The following is an 18,949-nucleotide window of genomic DNA, read 5'->3' on the forward strand; positions in this document are numbered from 1 at the left end:
TAAATTAATCGTTTAAAACGTGTAGAAAGTGTTGTTGTCCCTTCCTAGTTGTTTTTACTCCATTCATTGTAGCATAGTGGCGGTAAGTCCTGCTGTTGACATGTTATTAAACGGTGTGTCAAGAAGGAAAATTTCTCCATTTCGTTTTTAAATAATGAGGTTGAACTGTTTATCAGTAACAAATATCCGCAGTGTATTATATAATATATAAGAAAGTTGTCAGTAGCCGTTAACTTGCTGTGATCGCGGGATGTTACCAAACACCAGTCCTTGTGTAATAACAATGGTTCCGAGGTAACGTCGGGCACGTTACGCTTTATTTTGCTCCAAATGTCACAGAAGGAAAATGAAAATGACATCTGGGACTATAAACCTCTTGGCAAGAAAAAGAAGAGGCACGAATCGCCACCTAAAAACACTAAAAGAAAATGCACTTTCAGGAAATCCTCCAAGAAAGACGCATCTTCTCTCTCAATCAAGCCACAAGACAGGAACGCAAAAGCCAAAGCGGCAGAAAGTGAAGTCAGTGCTACAGCTGGAATAACAGACGACTGTAACTTAAGCTTAAATGCACAGGAGCTTAACGCAAAGAGATCTCCCACAAAAGAAACAAATCAAAGTGACAATGCTGCAGCCGAGGGCCCATCCCCTGAAGACTTCTGCCCCATCTGTCAGATGCCATTCTTCATTTTGGTTGTGCAGTCCCAAAGATGGCACGTTGCTGAATGTATTGACACTCCCAGGGATACGTGCACAGGTACAGACGTCCATACTCATCACACATCTTAAAGTTACACTTGATACCAAATCACAGCTTCAGATAAGCCTAATGTCATTCACAGCAGCCATTCAGGTCCATAATAATCCAAACCATCTCAGCTTTTCCTCGATCCCAGTGAATGTATGTTCACAGGTAATGCTGTGATCTGCAGTGAGAATAGGCAGCAGCCTGGGGAGGCAGAAAGGAAATGGAAGCAGGTTGGAGACAAAGATAGAGGGGCGAGGCTGAGATGTTTTGGGCATAGTGGGATAGGGATGGACAAAGAATTCTGTGCAATGTATCCCTTGCCAGGGAAAATGAAAAGTGCAAGATCATAGAGAAGATAAATGGATGTAGTCAAGGAGGACATGCAGAGTAGTGTGACAGAAGGGGAAGCTCGGGATAGGGATGGAGGTTGATCTCCTGTGGCGACTCCCACAAGGAACAGCTGGAAGAAGATATGGCATACGGACATATCTATGATAATTCAAACTTTTGAGAGAAAAAAATTAAATAAGAGGACCAGAAGTCCACAGGATAAACAAGTCTCCTCTAACAAAAGGTCCTTCATTTCCCATAATGCATTGTGATGGTATCCTTCATGCTTGTTGGATGGTAGAAAGAAACCTTCTACATAGCCTAACAGCTCAGGATTAAGGATTAAAAGAAATGTGCACTGACAGTGTAGCACTGATTCTATGCACTTAGCTCAGTAGTGTTTATCTCAAACAGCAGGCTGATAAGATACCTTTATAGTATATATCATCAGTTTAGTTTAGAGTAGAGTAGCGCAGTTGGTAAAGTGCTAAATATTATCCTCTTGTAACCCTGCTCTAACGAGTGCAGGCACTGTTCATTTATCTGTTCATACAGAATGTCCAGATGGTCTTCGGTGCTCCTCCACCATTCCAAACCATTACAAGAAATTCAACCACACACTTCTGGCCCACAGTCGAGCCAGCAGCGGCACAGCCCTCCTCAGTCTGTCCCAACAGGCTGAGACCAGCCTGGATTGTTTTCCAGGGCTGATAAAAAATCAGGGGTCTATTTTAGAGACTTCACAGCAAGGGGCTCTAACTCCTCCTGCATTATCCAGTCCTAGCTCCTCACCTCACCAACGTCACACCGGAACACCTCAGTCAAAACTTACAAATGGCCTTCTGCTCCTGCGTTCTCCTGGACCAGAGGACTTTAAGAAAAAGAAAGGCTGGTCATCATCTACTAAAAGCCAAAACTCTGTCACTGTTTCTCAGGAAAGTAATAAAGGGGATTTATCCATCCCTGCCATGGAAAATAGTGGACAGCAGGATAGTGAAGATTTACACAGAAGTGAGGATTCTTTGGAAAATGATAACATGATATCCTACTCGCCTCTTTCTGAGTTCCCTGCAGAGACTGAAATCAATACTACAGAGTGTAGAAAATCTCTTTTTAATGACAGTGCAATTCAAAATGAGCATGAAGACTCGATGATGCTGTTCAGTGACGGCTTCTCCAGTGAAGATGAGCTCCTCACTGACTTTATAAACAGCAAGTCAGAAGCCAGCAATGTGCAAGGAAAGAAACTGCCTTCTGCAAACACCCAGCTGGGTGCAGTTTCCTCATTAACACCCACTAATCAGTTAACTGCTGAGAACAGAGCTGCTTCCTCAGGTGGAAAAGAAGCTTCTGAAATCAGTAAGACTAGTATTCAGTCTCCACAGAGTATTGTCTTAGAGCGTCTGAGAGACACTCTTCTGAGCTCAGATAACTCGCACTCCCAAAACTCAAACAGCATTATTCAAACAGAGCAACCAGCTTCTCTTCAAGTGCCTTCATCTCAAACTTCCATTGTCCAACGATCTCAAGCCATGCCCCCTCAGAAGGGCCACAGCAAAGCCGGTCAGGTCTCCGGTCTCAAACAAACTGACATCGGGGTGTTTTTTGGCCTCAAACCACTGAGGGAGAAGGAGAAAGAAGCAGAGAGTGCACCAAATGACCTCAACGCTTCGTCTACTCCAACGGCTGGGAAGAGCTCGGGACAGAGACGGCAAAGAGGAGACCGGCAGAGAAAAAATAAAGCTGACACACCTGCAGATACGCCACAGGCCACAGAAACCATTAACCCATCAGTAGATGGACAGGGAGAAGTCTGGGGGAGGAGTGGGACCACAGGGAGGAGGAGGTGGAGGAACAGAGTCAATGCTGATGGAGAAGTACAGCTGCCCCGTTGCCCTTTCTATAAGAAAATCCCAGGTTAGTAAGCAAATGTACATTTCTTCTTGCTGTGTAAATTTAAACATTAATTATGATTTAATTTGTAATCTTATGCAAAAAACTTTCCCCAGGCACAAAGTTTGCCATTGATGCCTTTAGATATGGACAGATCGAGGGCATCGCAGCCTACTTCCTTACTCACTTCCACTCAGACCACTACGGAGGCTTGACCAAGGCTTCCACTGTTCCCATCTACTGCAACAGAGTAAGTCAATCTGTAGTTTTGATGAAATAATTTACTTAGTTTTGTTTTTATTTGGTACTGGATCACCGAGTGCCAGGGACAGTTCACCCTTAAATCACATTTACATGTTCTCTCACCACCCTGATTGTCCGTGAGGTACCCAGCTATGAAAATATTGGATGTAGAGATGTCTGTCTTCTCATGAATATATCCTTGCTTATGTTGTGCAGGATTTAGATGATTGAGGTTGCACAATCTGTGTTTTGAAATCAGAATCTGATTTATTATATGCATTGATTTGCATAAAACAGTTGCTGTTTTTCTATGATACTAAACAGTCAGGGTGATGGATGTTATCCCTGCTTTGAGTCCACTGTTGAAACTATATCCAACACCATCTCAGCAAAAGGCTGACATTTTGTCCGTTTATGTATTTCTCCTTCAGTGGTATGGAAGCGATTCACTTATTTGAAAATGATATAACGCCACCACCACCACCCCTCTCTGCCGCCAGAAATCCTATTTACTTTCAACTCATTAAAAAGCTTCCTCACTTCCACAGAATTCATAGAGGAAGTACTTGATCCATTTGTTATCTCTCTGCACTGCTTTGACTCACATTAATGGAAAAAGCGGCTTGCGTTTGGCAGCTATGAATACCAAAATTCAAATGGCTCTGATCACAGTTGAGTCAATTAAAATTCGAAGACCTTTGTGGGAGTTTTTTCTTCTTCTTTTGGACACAGTAATACAACATTTGATGTGCAGTAAAATAAGTTTAGCTGGGGCCCAGTTCTTTGCCATCCCCTTTGTTGTTACTGTGAAAGAGCTACATCAGTGAAGGTGTGTTAAATGTAGAGAATTATCTAAATAAACTGAAGTTTGCAGTTAAACAAGTGTAAAATCTTTAGCTCAGACTTTATTGCTTATTTTTGGTTCAATTAGCTACGACTTAACAATATATAATATCAGGTATGATATGAGGTATGAACTTGAAATGATATAAAAGTCAAGAGACTAGAGATGTTGGGAGTTCTTCTATCAAGTGGGTCAGGTTTATCACAGTGGTGTGTGTGTGTGTGTTTTCTGGGGATTAGGCTAAAAACAGACTTATAAGTACTTGTTGGGACTCCGTTTGCTAGGCCACAGACTTTGAGCGTGGGCGCCAGGTGGATCACAGCCCAGAAAAGTTTGATCATAATCACAGAGGGTAATTAGATTGGGAAAATAAGATTTCAAGGCCAGGGTTTGGGAGGCGGGGGGGTGAATTACTCCGCATATCTGAGATTGTTTGAAACCTGATCATCACTGTAAACTGCAAAGATTTGTTCACTCTCAGCTGTGTCTCCTGATTAGATTACAGGGAACCTGGTGAAGAGCAAACTGAGGGTGGCCGAGCAGTACGTCCACATCCTCCCCATGAATACTGAAGTCACTGTGGAGGGGGTCCGGGTCATCCTCCTAGACGCTAACCAGTGAGTCATCTGTGACATCAGCAGGGATCTGTACTGGTGACGCTGTTTTGTGACACATGAGAGCTTCTTTGTCACGCTGCTGATTTCATGCTGATCAGATTCAGCTGGTTTATTACCAGAAGGTTGATTTTCTGTCTTTGAGATTTAAATACTGTTTCAGAATTGCAGCTGAGGTTAATGGGCTCTTCACCAGCATGCATTAAAACTTGACCTGGTATTTTCCCATATGATCTTTCTGAAACCCAGAGAAATGGCTCTGAAAACACTGTGGGCAGAGGAGAAGGACACAATGAGTCACTTATAACATATGCACCGCTATTAGCAGACTACAAAAACATGCATTCATGCATTCGGGAGCAGATACAAAAGTTTCTACCGTAGCCACTTTCTTTATAGTAAAATTGTCATAAAGGGATAAATTGAGGCAATTTGAAGTATATTCAGACACAACCAAGCTAATAGCCTATTCATTATGTCACTGGGAATACATTCTTTTGAATGTAGAACACATTTTTTACAGTTGTGCTACATAGTTTCTACTTAATGACTCTATTTACTCCTCGTAATATTTCCCTGGAGAGTTAAATGAATTTCTCACAGTGAAAACTGGCTAAATTTGATTAAAACCTCTCTTTTGTATCCTTATCTGTTCTTTCAGTTGTCCAGGTGCTGCAATGCTGTTGTTCTTCTTGCCCGATGGACAGACGGTTCTTCACACCGGAGACTTCAGAGCTGACCCCTCAATGGAAACCTACCCTGAGCTACTCAGCTGCAGGATACAGACACTCTATTTGGATACCACGTAAGTACCCCTCAGTTTCATCATTTTCACTTGTTGCTATAAGTAACAACTCCCGGTAATGACGACCGCTTTCTTTCTCTCTGATTTTGGTAAACTGAGCACAACTCCAGCAGTGAAACTCAGATTTTTCAGTGTGACCTCTTATATCTCTCTAGCTACTGCAGCCCTGAGTACACCTTCCCCAGGCAGCAAGAAGTCATCAACTTTGCAGCCAGCACTGCATTTGAATTGGTGACACTCAACCCACGTACACTTGTGGTGTGCGGGTCGTACTCGGTGGGGAAAGAGAAGGTCTTTTTGGGTATGTGCTTTGCAGGAGAGTCTATGCTCACACTTTCTTTTGATGTTTTTTTTGTTTGTTTGTTTGTTTTTGAGCTGTATGGTGCATTTTCTACTCCTTTAAAAATCAGAAAGTCAGTTATAATCGGATATCTCGGCATGAGAGACATGGCTGACCCAAATGTTTAAATACAGAAAGAAATATGTTTTCTATCCACCTCTTAGTAACAGTAGTTATACTTAAAATAAATATGAAGATGGGTTTTCTAAATACTGCTTGATTTCATTCTGAGAATACACAAAGCAAAATGGTTTCTAAACCTAATAGTAGAATAGTTTTCCCCCTGTAGTTTTCTGTGTGTGGCTGACCTGTCCTATTAGAAGTTCATCTGATATTTCTTCTATATTGGAATAGGAGCATCGTTGTTTAAAAACTGGAGCCCCTCACAGTGCATTGTCTTCAAGTGGAGGCAAAGTGTTCCCTTGTGATACATGGACGATAGTTTGAAGCACTTTAGTACAATGAAAAACTGAAAAAACAGTGTTTAACTGACAGAAGGGGAAACTGCATGCATTCATTCTTTAATCACAGCTGCTTCAACAAGCGCTGCATGAAGTGGAGACAAAAGCAGACGGCTAGTTTAATTGACTGTAGCACTTTACTCATCCTTTTTGTCCTTCTGTTATTCCACAAAAGCATTTGTACACGTACAGCAAACAGTTTACAGGCCAGGGAGTGCCATATTTAGTCAGTCAGTTGTTTTCTGTTTTGTTTTTTTTAATAAAGGCCTGTTGAGTTTGAAGAGTTTGTTTCAGTAATGTTGGTGAAAACTAAAATCCACTGTTTTCCTGCAGTTTTCATTCTCACACAGACCTCGTTCTGCTTCATTTGCAGCGCTGGCAGAGGTTCTGGGGTCTAAAGTTTGCCTCTCTAGAGACAAGTACAACACCATGTGCTGTCTGGAGTCGGAGCAAATCAAAGGACGTCTAACCACCGACTGGAAGGCAGCCCAGGTCCACGTGCTGCCCATGATGCAGCTGTCCTTCAGAGTAGGTGCATTTTTCATGACTTGTTTTCCCAAAGTCCCACCATTCTTAATATTTTAAGTTCATATTTATACAACAAAGAGCAGATTTACAATGCACGTTTTAATTATGGCATGTGAGCCATGTTAGCAACACACATTAAGTCCAAATGTGAACACCAGCAGCAACAAAATGGTCAGAAAATCGTCATGTTTTTGTAAAAATCATATCTTTCTTGGAGAACTGGTATTTACATATTACCACAGGTAGGTCTCAGAGGTGAGAATAGATGTAGCTTTTCATATCTGCTTTATTCTCCTTAATGAGCAATGTTCAGAGGAGCTCACATCACGAGGTAAAGAGACTCTAAAATACATGTGTGAGATTAAACTACAGCATTATGAGTTTATTCAAAGACTGGTGGGAAACAACTTCTTTTTGGTGACTTTTGCTTATTTGAGTTAAAAATACTCGAGCGCAATACACAGTTTATTCATGAAATGATCGGGAATCGAGAAAATGCACAGATTTCTTCTAGATAAGCTAACAGTCACGCATATGGTTCTTACTCCACCAGGTCCATGCTGAGGCAGGAAAACCCCCGACAATGCAGCTCTTTTAAGTTGTCCTTTTTCTCCTCCCTTTTTCCCTTCTCTTTCCAGAAACTGCAGGATCACCTGGCACGCTTTTCTCGTCAGTATGATCAGCTGGTGGCCTTCAAACCTACCGGCTGGACCTTCAGTCAGCAGATAGAATCAGTGGAAGACATTCAGCCTCAGAAAAGCGGCAACATCACCATATATGGTACACACAAAGCCTTTTTTCTTCTTCTAGTTTTTGGAGAGGAAAAAGAAGTGTCATATATAAGAGTATTATCCCACAACAATTTGAGTGTTGTTAGTATTGTTGTATTTAGCCTACAGCTCCCTCTTTTGGTAAAGCCTGAAACAAGTCTTATAGAATCACAATAGAGCATGGCTTGGTTTCAGACTGCTCTGGCTTGGTGGCAACAGGATACATAACGTCAGTGCCCTGGGGTTGTGGATCTCCTGTGGACAACACTTCCTAGTCTAGCATTAAACCCCAGTTCTAAATTTGGGCCATGACTTGATTTTTCAATTGCAGATTTAGCCAGTTTTTCTTCCTAACCCCTGTTTCATGTTCTGAATAGATTCATCAGAAGCATCAGCCATCTGGCTCGTAACCTCCAATCACCAGCTAGAGGCTTCTGGGGTGCACACTCACATATATTTTCTTCCTTCTCAGCAGTTTGTGTGTCACTCAGGCGGAAGCCAATTTGCACTCTCCCTCTCTCTCTCTCTGCCTTGTTTATCTCCTCCTTCTCGCTCTTCCCTGCCATATGCCGCCATTTGCTGCAAATGTTCTCTGCATGTGGAAACGGACTGACTTTATCCATGAATAGGCTTTTTTCCCCCCCTTTTTTCTAGCTAGACCTGTTTAAAGCAGAGGAGCACATACAATTTGTCCAGGGCTAAAATGTGGATAAACACAAGGCATCTGCTTTCTGCATTGGTTCCAAGCTAGGTTTTTATTTTGTGTATTAACTGAAAACTGAATAATTCTGCATTGTCCCTTAGAGGGGAACAGTCTGAGCCTGTGGACGTCTTCATTGAGCATCTGGTCCGGCTTTTAAAGCTTTGCCCTTTTGCTTGCCTGATGGATTTCCCTGTGTGTTTAACATCTGTCTCCAGCGTTGTTTACTGCAAGCCAGTTTCCCTCTGAATTGACTAAACTCTAAAAATTTCCCAAAGGAGAAGTAAAACTTTCAAATTAGCTAATTGCTTTTTAAAGAGCTGTCGGTTTATGATGATATCAACCCATCTGTTTGTCTGACAGGTATCCCCTATAGTGAACACAGCAGCTTTCTTGAGTTGAAGCGGTTTGTGCAGTGGCTCCAGCCCCTCAAGATCATCCCTACAGTTAACAATGGCAGCTGGGCCAGCAGGAAGGCGATGGAGAAGTGTTTCAGTGAGTGGCTCATGGACGTTAAGAATAAACAGTGACTTATTTTCCAGCTGCCTGTCGGTGCTAAAGGAACACCCTAATAGTATGCGATACTTGAAGTGTTGTATGGACTGGTTTATTTTAACGCTATTTGTTTCATTAACTTTACATTTAAATTTAGAGGAAGCGGTTGTGATTTTTAGACCTGAATTAGAAAAACTCTGGAAGCTGTGTTATATGACCCTGACATGATTCATGTATTAAACTTACAGTTGGACCAGGGTCATCCAGACTCTTTTACCATCTCATTCATTTGATATGCTGCAGGTGCTGCTCTGAAACTGTGCAATTTTTTTTTTTATTGTGATTTATTTTGTACATGATCAAAGTTTTATGCTGAAGAAATAAATATTTTAAAATAACATTGCTACCGTTTTTTTATTTCTTTGCAACAATACCACTTTAGAAACTTTTCTCTCTAATTGCTCTATATTTAATAATACTTGATATTTCTATTGCCTTCTTTAAACAATCAGTTTTATTCCCCAACCTACGTAAAAGCACCTAGAAGAGCCCATCAAAGCTTTTAGGTTTATAAGACATATTATGACTCTAAGTATTATATTGATAATAGTTGTTTTGGCTAATTTGCTAACTTTACATGGTCAGTTTGGAAGGTTGCAGTCAACATGTGGATATTCACTGCTTAATCTTATGTTGTGATTCATACTGATGAACCTCTGCAGCCACTTACAGTGTGTTAGGAGGGAATGCCAGGTGAGTGTAAGCCCTTTTTTTTTTTTTTTTTTAAGATGTCTTCGGTCTTGTCTTTCAGGAGTTTATCTCTGGGTCAGCAGACATACAGTACAGAGATGGTTTTTGATTTCGTTCGTCCTTAAGTTAAACCATCTGTCTTATCATGTGTTAAGGTGTTTCAGGGTGCATGTGTATTTTGAGCATCAGATACCAGAGTAGGAGGAGAGAAAAGGAAAAAAACAAAAGCTGAACACTTCAGAAATGTGTCCTGTAGATTCCACCATGTGAGAAACACCGTGTAGCACAGTGCAGGGTGCAAGTTATCTATACAATTTTAACCTCCTAGGATCTGGCGTCCACACATGTGGACATCACATTTTGGGTTGTCTAGACCAAAATACAAAATTTTTCTCTACAAGGGCCTGATATCCACTTACAAGGACATTATACTGCCACTGTTCCATCAAAATTTATAACTAATATCCTCATACGTGGCTCTCATTTTTGTTAGGAACAGAAATCAGGTAAAAAAAAACAACAAATCTGCTGATTCTTTGTTTTTACATTCATTGGGTCCCAATATGCCCAAATATCAAAGAGAAATTAAAAAATGCATGCTGTGGAAGAGTTCGGGTTTTAGGAGGTTAATCTAGGAATTTGGTTTCCACATCACCACTTTGCATAAAAGCACTCAGAAGAGCTGCTTGGAATATTAATTCACAGCTTTTAAATTTAACCACTTATGTTAGTTTTTGGCAAAAAAAAATAGATGGATGTCTATATATATATATATATATATATATAGACAGACATTAGGCATTTCATTCCCTGTCCCTCTTTCCTCTCATTTTATTTTATGTGTTATGCTGTGGAAATATCAAATCATACAGTTACATGGCAGTAACACCATTCATTTAGACCGTGTAGACATGGTGGAGATGACCTGCTGAAGTTCAAACTGAGAAGAAAGGTGATTTAAGTAACATTCAAACCTCGAGGCAGATGGGCTACAGCAGCAGAAGACCTCACCACCGACATCTCCTGTTAGTTAACAGGAAACTGAAGAAACAGTTTAACCATGCTCACCAAAACTGGACAACCAGACATTAGAAAAATATTACCTGGTCTGATGAGTCTCAATTTCTGCTGCCACATTCAAACAGTATTTTTGCGTAAAAAAATGAAAGAATGAATCGATTCTGAACAAACTGGTTTGCAGCAGTTCAAGGGAACAGGCCTTGCAGATAAAGTCCATTTAATGCTGGACCTTCACCTGGAACGGCGCTGGTTATTTGGCACAATACAAAAAAGATTACAACCAAGTACAAAGTAAAGTGTGCAAGTGTCCTCAGTTATTTGAGTCACTACTACATGTCTCAAAACAGCACAAATAGGTGAAGCAACACGATTCTGTCTACATATTAATGTTCCCCGAGGTGCTGAGGACATCAGCTAATGGTCTCTTCATTGTTCATCTCCTACTTGCTTTGACTTACTATCAAGGAATCCTTGCGTTAAAAAAAAAAAGCCAAACAGAAAAAATTAATGTATGCCAGCATTTTATTAGTGCACTCATGTAATCACTGCATACATACAAAGAATCTCTGTGTCATGGTCTGGGTGTGTGGCTGTAAAGTTCTGCTGAAGGTCTGGACCTCCCTGGTATCCACCCATGGGCAGGGCCTACAGCCTCCCTCACCTGGAGCTGATTGAGGCAATTAGGTTGGAGATTTAAGCTGCTTGCTGACACTGCTTCCTTGCCAGTTCCTCAACAACCCTATGTTGGTAACCAGGCCTCATGCTTCATGTCTATGATCCTCAAGTGCTTTACTAACCTTGCAATCTTGTGTTCTAGTTGCTCCTGGGAATTCCATCACACTGAATAACTTATCCTTAAATCTGATTAACCCACCTGCTTTCAGAATCATCTCCTTGCCTCACCTGCCTGCCCTCCTGCCATTACACTACCACAGGACCTTCACCGCTCAGGACAGCTGACACACACCACCAAACCCACCTGGACTACACCACCTCTCCTTCAATGTTTCCATCTCCCACCTGCACAGTTTCCATAGCTTCCACCCTCTCCAGAACTCCTCATTGGCTACTGCTTTAACACTGCTCTCCTCTCTTCCAGTGCGTACCTAATCACCAGCCAGCTGCTGTTGCTTTCTTGGACCTGTCCCCTTACTTTATCCCTCTCTCCTAGCCAAGACCCCCACGCCCCATGTGTCAAGCCTTAAGTCAAGGGCCATTGTAAACATCATCCTTGTGCTAGCTAATAAAACTTTGTTAAACCCTTTCCTCCGCCTCCACTTTGGGTTCTCTGCACGTGGGTTTGATTTTTGGTACTCTGCTCTCAATCACCAGACTTCAGTGGTTACAAGGTAAACCAGAGATTTATCAGCATGGTGATAGCATTCACATTAGATATCTGGCTTTCCTAAGCCACAGGAATATAAAAAAATGGGATTTTAATACTTTAAATGCACACGTGTATATTTTCAAAATATATAACTTTGTCAAAAAGAATTCAGCCGTAACTTTTTAGGTTAAATCTGTTAGCTGGTGCTTCTGGTGATCTTACAATCGAAAACACACAATTGGGTAGGTGATGTTAGGAAAAAGTACTTGACATCGTACTTGAAGACATTCGAATAGGCTCAATATTTACTTTCATCGACATATTTACACCATTTCTTCACAACATGTCATGTACAATTTAATATCTTGCAGACACTGACATCAGCCTGGGAAAAGGCACCGTTAATGCAGCACAAGGAACTATTTTTCTGCCTAATGTCTGCCTTTTGTTTCCTTCTTTGGTAACTTTTGACAGTTTCCTCTTATCTGCAGTTAATTAAACAAGCACTGAAACATACACTGAGTACTTGTCCAAAAGAAGATCACATCTATCTGGTCACAAATATGGTTTATGCAAGGTGCAAAATCATTTTCATCCTTCATTTGTTGAGTAAACTGGTGACAGATTTAAAAACAAAACAAAAAAAGCAAGGGAAGGGAAAATACTGTCAGCTATCATAAGTGGTCAGCACAGGTCATATAAACACATGCTGGCTTGAAGAAGGAAATTTCTCATTTCTAATTAGCATTTTGCCAATCAGTGCAGGTGAAGTTTGGCAGGTGCAGCTGCTGGTTTCTAGGTTGACGCAGGAGGGTCACTTTCACCTGAAAGTAGATTTGCTTTTCAGATAGACTGAATGCATGCATGAATTAACACATCTATATCATGGACTCTTATAATCTGTTAGTGCGTTGTCATTTGGTTGATTGCAAGTTATGAGCATACCTCATTCTTGAGTGACTTGCTGATAAACGTGGTGAACTCCTCCACAGTGCTGACCTGCAGGTCATTAACTGCCAGAATCTGGTCGCCTTTGTGGAACAGACACACGGTCTGTGGCTGTCCCGTCCACCCAGACACACTGACACACATACACAAAGAGAGGTTTGAGTTTTCCAAGCACTCTGTAGCTTCTGGCTCTTCTATTTAGCATACCGCAGAAAAGGGTTTTCACAGGACTGTATACAGTCCTTTAAAAATTTAAGTGCATGCTTACTGCTTCCATGGGCATTTCATTTCATTTCATTAGAGGCCAGGTGCTTATAGTCGTATGCACTTGATCATCAGCAAGTCTGAGCATGTTATGAAAGCAGCTTTGGCAGTTTTCATGAGCATTTGTGTGTTAACGCAATGCCTCAGTCTTCTAAAGAGTGGAGGTCCAAGCAAATTCACTCCAAGAAATGACAAAAAACACAAGATCTACATCTGAGATTCTACAGGTCTCAGTTAGCATGTTAGATGTTGGATGAACAGATGAGACCGCTATTCAGTGGCACGCAAAATATCAGCACAAACATATCAGAGAAAAGCAATTAAACTGACACAAGAAATAGCCTAATAAATTCAAACATGCCACGAATAAACAATATTAAGCCTCGTCAGCTGTAAAAGCGCAAGTAAGGACAAACAGTCCAACTGTGGCCAGCTTTGCCAGTGATACACAGGATTAAATGAATCCTGATCAACAGACCTGAGTAAATATGACACAAATGTCTGAGATTTTTGTGTTTCCATAAATATTAACAAGTTGGAAAGCATTTAGTCAAACATTTGACACTACATCTTCCAATTAGACCAGGCTTCTCAGTTATCTGACTCAAAGCAGTCCTATGTGAATACATTTTCAGTTTGAGGATTGTTGGATTTCATCCTGATTTTCGATAAACCCACCTGGGCTTCCTATCCACCTCTGTTAGGGTCAGGTAGTTTTTAAGGTCTGCCTGTTTCACCATAATATCCCGCTCTTCTGTTCTGTGGTCAGAGCTTGAAAGAAAGACAAAAGACAACAACATCCATTGTTCTATCAAATCTTTAAAGGTATGACCCAAATCAGTTCAAACTGGGTGATCTTTCATGCTTTAATATCACGTTTATAACTTGATTGTCCATTTACTTCAGTTAGTGTGCACTGCCTTCTGAAATACATGTCTTTCACATCAATCTCTCTGTCAATACTTGAAAGAAAATTAAAAGACAACAAAAGCTTTATTAGGGAGTGTTATATCTTGTACCCGTAAGAGAAGTACATCTAAAGCTAAAGCTAAATCTAACCATCCAGCTACCTTTCCTCACAACTTGAATTTATATTATTGTACTCATTAATTGTACTAATTTTCCCCAAAAAAACATTATGAAAAATACACAGTTTTAATCAAATTAGTTAACAATAAGTGAAATGAGGGGAAGATCGCAACCAGTGAACAACAAAAGCAAAGGGGAAGCACACAGACTAAATATAGGCCAGGAAGAGAAGGGTAATAAGTAAGACAAAGGCATTAAAAGGTCCCATATTAGAAAAAAAGCATTCAGCATAGACCATGATGTCACTGAAATGGAGACATGGGACATGCATAGACATGAAGACACAAAAGAAAACGATAACAGGCAGGACTCTTACACATAACCTATTAAAATTCTTGGCTAAAACTTCAATGACTTGTTATTGTTTTGTTTTGAAAGGCTGCTTATCACCAGCTGTCATCGCCTTCTTGTAGAAATCTCCAGAAACCACGCCAACCAGTCTAACATGTCAGCATTCAATTCTGGTTAAGTCAGACTGCGGTGACAACTTTTTTATTTTTATATGACAGACATTGCTATAGTTGGGTTTTAAAATGCTACTATGTCCATGTGTCATGTAAAGCAACTTATCCCTAATACAGGTTAACACCTACTGGCACATTGTGTTTGCTTATTATGAAACTGAATTAAAAAAAAACAACAACTTCCTGTCTAATCTCACCTCTCATTGGAGTCATTTTTTTCAGATGAATCCAATAGTTCAACAGGGGACATGGCACCACGGTCACTAGAGCTGCTGCTTAAATCTGTAGACCAGCGTTTACTGTATAGCATAAGGAAATAAAACACCAGATATTAGTAAATGTGTAGTCTGGCTGCATACACTTTGCATGCATACAACAACAGTCATTGGCACTGTATTGCAAGTCTGGAATGGACAGACATCCACATTTACCCCCATGATAGTGTCTTTTGCAGTTACTCAAAAAAGAGGACCAAATGTGTCATAAATGCAGCATGGACGAGGCAAAACATTCAAAAAGGCGAAATGTAGAAGCAGTGGAGGAGTGGAGTTTTTATACCACACTGTAGAGACAGGGAGTACAGAAGCAATCATTCAGTGTTGCAGCACACCAGTTAGCCACATTGGTGTGAAATGGAATAATTACTACACAGGTCAGTATCACAGACATTTTAGTAAGGCAAACAGCAGCAGGAGATAATGGCTAAAAACTGGAATAGGCAAGAAACACCAGTCTGTTGCGCTGGTGATCAGCGTGGGGAGATCAAACTGACTGGTTTAAACTTGCTCTGCAGAGGAAAAACAAAATCTAAGACTCCACCTCAGACTGACGCACTTAAAATTTTTAGTTCCTTCTAGCCTCGCTGCACAAAGAACATCATTGTTAAACAGAAAGGCATGAATGCACGAAAGAAACAGTTTGTCGTCAGTGCTTTAAATATAGGATGATGATGAAACCTTGTATTGTTTGATGGGATTCCTTTTTATTTATTAAGAAAGACATCATGACGAGTGAGTAATTTGCAGTATAGGAACCCAATCCTCTGCAAAAAGCATAAAATATTTGTACAGGACAAAATTCAGTTTAATTGAATTCTGTCTGTAGAGTGCAAAATAATAATAAGAGTCACCTCAAGGCGCTTTATACTGTAAGGTAAAGACTGTAAAATAATACAAAGACTCGCCTATAAGGAAGCACTGGGCGACAGTGGGAAGAAAAAACTCCTTTTTAACAGAAAAAATCTGTTGCGATCGGCTGTGGGTGAGGGCAGGAAGACAGAACAAAAGAGACACTTTACCAGGCAAGCTACCCGAGTTGACCTTTTCACAATGTTTTTATTGTACGCAAGCCAAGAGGCTTTTACATAAGAAGCAAAAGGACTTAAAAAAAATTAATTTGTGTAAATAATCTGTAACAGACATCAACAGTAGATAATGCACACAAGTAAGTGTAGTTTAAAAGCGCCTTTGGATTCACGTACAGATAACACAGATTATGTTAAACGGTTTCACCCAATCTGAGAGATATATAATTGATATGTTTAGCTTATATATCGGCCTTTTTCAGTTGTGCCATAACACACATTCACAGCCTAACTGTAAATGAATCAGTAAAGATGTTCAGTCCAAGTGTAGAGGCAGAGTGCGAGTTGAGACACAACTTCTTTCCCAAGATAAGAAGATATGTTTCATGTTGTCAAGCACATTTGTTGCTAAACTGGCTCTGAAACGCTGCCTTTTATAAATTCTTACCTCTTCCTGGAGTGTAAACAGTTCCGTGCGCTAAAAATAAGTCTGGTTGTTGTCAAGGTGTTTGTGCCCGTGGCACCACAGTTACCTGTGATTATTATTTTTGTAGGGTGCTCACAACACATGTCACGAAGGGCTCCAGGGCACTGATATAGAAGACTGAAGTAAACAAGCCAAACAGAGATAGGACCACTAACTGCGTGAGAGCTACCTGTTGTTGTCATCATCTGGCTCCTCAGCAAACGGTGGCAGCGGGGTCTTCATTTTGTCAAAGGTCTGAATGACGGTCCTCATCAGCGTGCTTTTGTTAGCGTCCTCAACTTCATGGTCCCTAGAGGCATTTGGTACGGTTACCTTTTCAGCAACCATAAGCAGTTAGCTATCATTATTATTGTCATTATCTTAAAAAATTCTGTATGCTTACTCTGGCTGAGCTGATTCTTCAATATATTTGAAGCCACTCATTGTTTCATATCTAAATGAGAACAAACATTATGACATGTTTTAAAGAAGTCTGTATGACAATAGAAACATTAATTAATACTTACAATGCTTCCACACTGTTGCGTCGTTCCCCACTTGGTGGTCCATCTTTATTCACATTCTGTGCATAATTAGAAAAAAGAAATTGGTTTTACTAAAAGTCTTAGTCACTGTACTTTTGATCAAAGATGTGATTCATCATTTGTCACATATGCTACGAAACTGTTTATCTTTAGGTTTTGTGCTGCTTTTTTTTCAAACCTGGACTTTGGAAAACTCTAACATGAACATATTCTATTTGTCATTTTTATAGAGAAAACACATGATTGATCAGGCCAAAGAATTAGCAATGAAAATAATTTTTAATCCCAGTTGTACTTTTTGTGGTCTTGGAACTACATAGATTGGTTCCTCAGGCTCAGATGCGCGTCTTTTAGGATCCGCTTGCTCCTGTTGAGTAAGATGCAAAGCAATAATGCATACAGTCAAGTCTAATTCTCAAATGGAGAGAGGTAATTTTGTTTACTATCTACGAAAAGTCAAGTGAAGATGTTGCACCTCGGGTTTTTCAGAGACATTCTCCAACGTCTTTGAGGACGGATCGGACATTGACCGGAATTTTAGGAATCCCTGACAAGTAAAATCACACACGCACACATTCAAACATTTGCATTGTCCTGATAAGACAAACCCCATAAAAAATATTTTATGCAATTGAGAAGCGTGGATTGGAAGAACAAAGAAAATTGCAGAAAGAAAAAAAATAATTAGGATATAATTTAGCATTTGGATGCTTTCTGGTTGAGAAAGCATGAGCCAAATTAACACAGAGCTTTTGGTGACTAACCTTTTCAGCCTCTGCGAAAGAATTCGTCTTTCTGATGAGTGGTTTTGAAATTACCTGTAAAAAGGAGATTTTTGTTGTTGTTATTTTTGTCATAGAAGGAGGCACTGTATATTTATATCAAGGTTATCTGCTTCCTTTTCTAGAGATCAAACATAGAAGTAGTATAGCTTGTTTATCTCAACACAAAGACTGGAAACAAAGGAGTTTGCAGGGAATTAACTTGTTGAACGTACAGCTTATTATCTTTCTGTAAACCCGAAATACTCTGACAGATAATAAAAACGTGACTTTTTATTTTTTATACAGATTTCGAATAAGATATACGTCGGATAGCTGCTGGTAGCTGGATTTTGCTAACTGGCAAGCTGTTTACAGTCTTAACTAAGCTGAGGTAACCAGCTACTGACTCCATGTGAAGTGAATGTATTTTTTTTTAAATGTCAAAGCTTTCCTCAGATGCTGTGCATGTGTTGAGTAGATATCGCCAAGTAGATTTTGAGTATTTACCTCAATCGTTGCCTGCTTATAAGGGAACTCCTGTAGGAGCAGGATGGTCCAAGTCAGTGACAAAAGAAGCAAACACTGCATATAATTAAATTGTATTTATTATTTTTATGGAAAAAAAAAGGTTAAATGTACCCCTGAAGAGGAGAGTTGATGAGGTCGGCTTTTCATTGCAACAAACAGGTCAGAGAACCAGCCATCCACATCGTCGCTGGAAGAATAAAGGATACCAATGAAGGTCTTTTTAGGCTCCACAAATGACAACTACTGGGTTTAATTTAAAATTCAATACCAAAACTAAACGCAGAGTGGAAATAATAACAATTTAGTAAAAAGGGGCAATTTAGTTTGAGCAAAGCCGTCACCAGATGATAAATGTTACTAAACCAGAAAGCAGCATTATGGTGTCTTTTTGATTGTTCAAACCTCCTAAAATAGTAATAGGGTGTGAAGGGCAGGGAGGAGGTGAGAACGTGTAATTGAAAGCCTGTTGTCTTGGTTTTGCCATTGCTGACTTTCAAATTAATGCAGTTTACTCTTACAGGAACATATTATGAAAGTTGAAGGACCCCCCCCCCCCTCCCCCCAAAGAAAACAATATAAACCAATCTCTTTTGAAAAAGTTACACCCATTAAAGTTGGCTGCTTTTATCCACACTTCAGATGAGTCAGACACTGTCATAACAAAATGACTGTAGTTTATTTTGAAAAGCATTTATGATTCCTTTTTTTTT

At 40.1% G+C, this 18,949-nt stretch overlaps 2 protein-coding genes across 2 annotated transcripts; one reads left to right on the top strand and one right to left on the bottom strand.

The window, feature by feature from the left end:
• The first annotated feature begins 62 nt into the window (after positions 1-62).
• dclre1a (DNA cross-link repair 1A (PSO2 homolog, S. cerevisiae)) lies at positions 63-9,158 on the top strand. The gene is made up of 9 exons (XM_005747397.2): positions 63-757; positions 1,634-2,995; positions 3,088-3,221; positions 4,557-4,675; positions 5,334-5,477; positions 5,633-5,778; positions 6,652-6,806; positions 7,445-7,586; positions 8,640-9,158. The coding sequence occupies exons 1-9, from the start codon at positions 331-333 to the stop codon at positions 8,804-8,806; spliced, it is 2,796 nt and encodes a 931-aa protein (XP_005747454.1). The 5' UTR covers positions 63-330; the 3' UTR covers positions 8,807-9,158.
• A 3,432-nt stretch (positions 9,159-12,590) lies between these two features.
• On the bottom strand, positions 12,591-18,412 carry LOC102208838 (pleckstrin homology domain-containing family S member 1). The gene is made up of 12 exons (XM_005747398.2): positions 18,351-18,412; positions 18,219-18,248; positions 17,712-17,765; positions 17,423-17,494; positions 17,243-17,314; positions 16,930-16,985; positions 16,806-16,856; positions 16,593-16,712; positions 14,831-14,932; positions 13,759-13,851; positions 12,814-12,949; positions 12,591-12,692 (listed from the first exon to the last, which is right to left on the bottom strand). The coding sequence occupies exons 1-12, from the start codon at positions 18,384-18,386 to the stop codon at positions 12,606-12,608; spliced, it is 909 nt and encodes a 302-aa protein (XP_005747455.2). The 5' UTR covers positions 18,387-18,412; the 3' UTR covers positions 12,591-12,605.
• Positions 18,413-18,949: the final 537 nt, after the last annotated feature.

The sequence above is a fragment of the Pundamilia nyererei genome, unplaced genomic scaffold (assembly GCF_000239375.1).
Source record: "Pundamilia nyererei isolate P.nyererei 1_Seehausen unplaced genomic scaffold, PunNye1.0 scaffold00196, whole genome shotgun sequence".
Taxonomy (NCBI): Eukaryota; Metazoa; Chordata; class Actinopteri; order Cichliformes; family Cichlidae; genus Pundamilia; species Pundamilia nyererei.

Excerpts from the sequence above, each read along its gene's own strand:
- dclre1a (XM_005747397.2), top strand. The coding sequence starts at position 331 with ATGTCACAGAAGGAAAATGAAAATGACATCTGGGACTATAAACCTCTT. Across the intron at positions 5,779-6,651 it reads GAAAGAGAAGGTCTTTTTGG|CGCTGGCAGAGGTTCTGGGG; the intron begins GTATGTGCTTTG and ends CTTCATTTGCAG. Across the intron at positions 6,807-7,444 it reads TGATGCAGCTGTCCTTCAGA|AAACTGCAGGATCACCTGGC; the intron begins GTAGGTGCATTT and ends TTCTCTTTCCAG.
- LOC102208838 (XM_005747398.2), bottom strand. The coding sequence starts at position 18,386 with ATGAAAAGCCGACCTCATCAACTCTCCTCTTCAGGG. Across the intron at positions 17,766-18,218 it reads ATAAGCAGGCAACGATTGAG|GTAATTTCAAAACCACTCAT; the intron begins GTAAATACTCAA and ends TCCTTTTTACAG. Across the intron at positions 13,852-14,830 it reads AAAAATGACTCCAATGAGAG|CTCTGACCACAGAACAGAAG; the intron begins GTGAGATTAGAC and ends CTTTCTTTCAAG.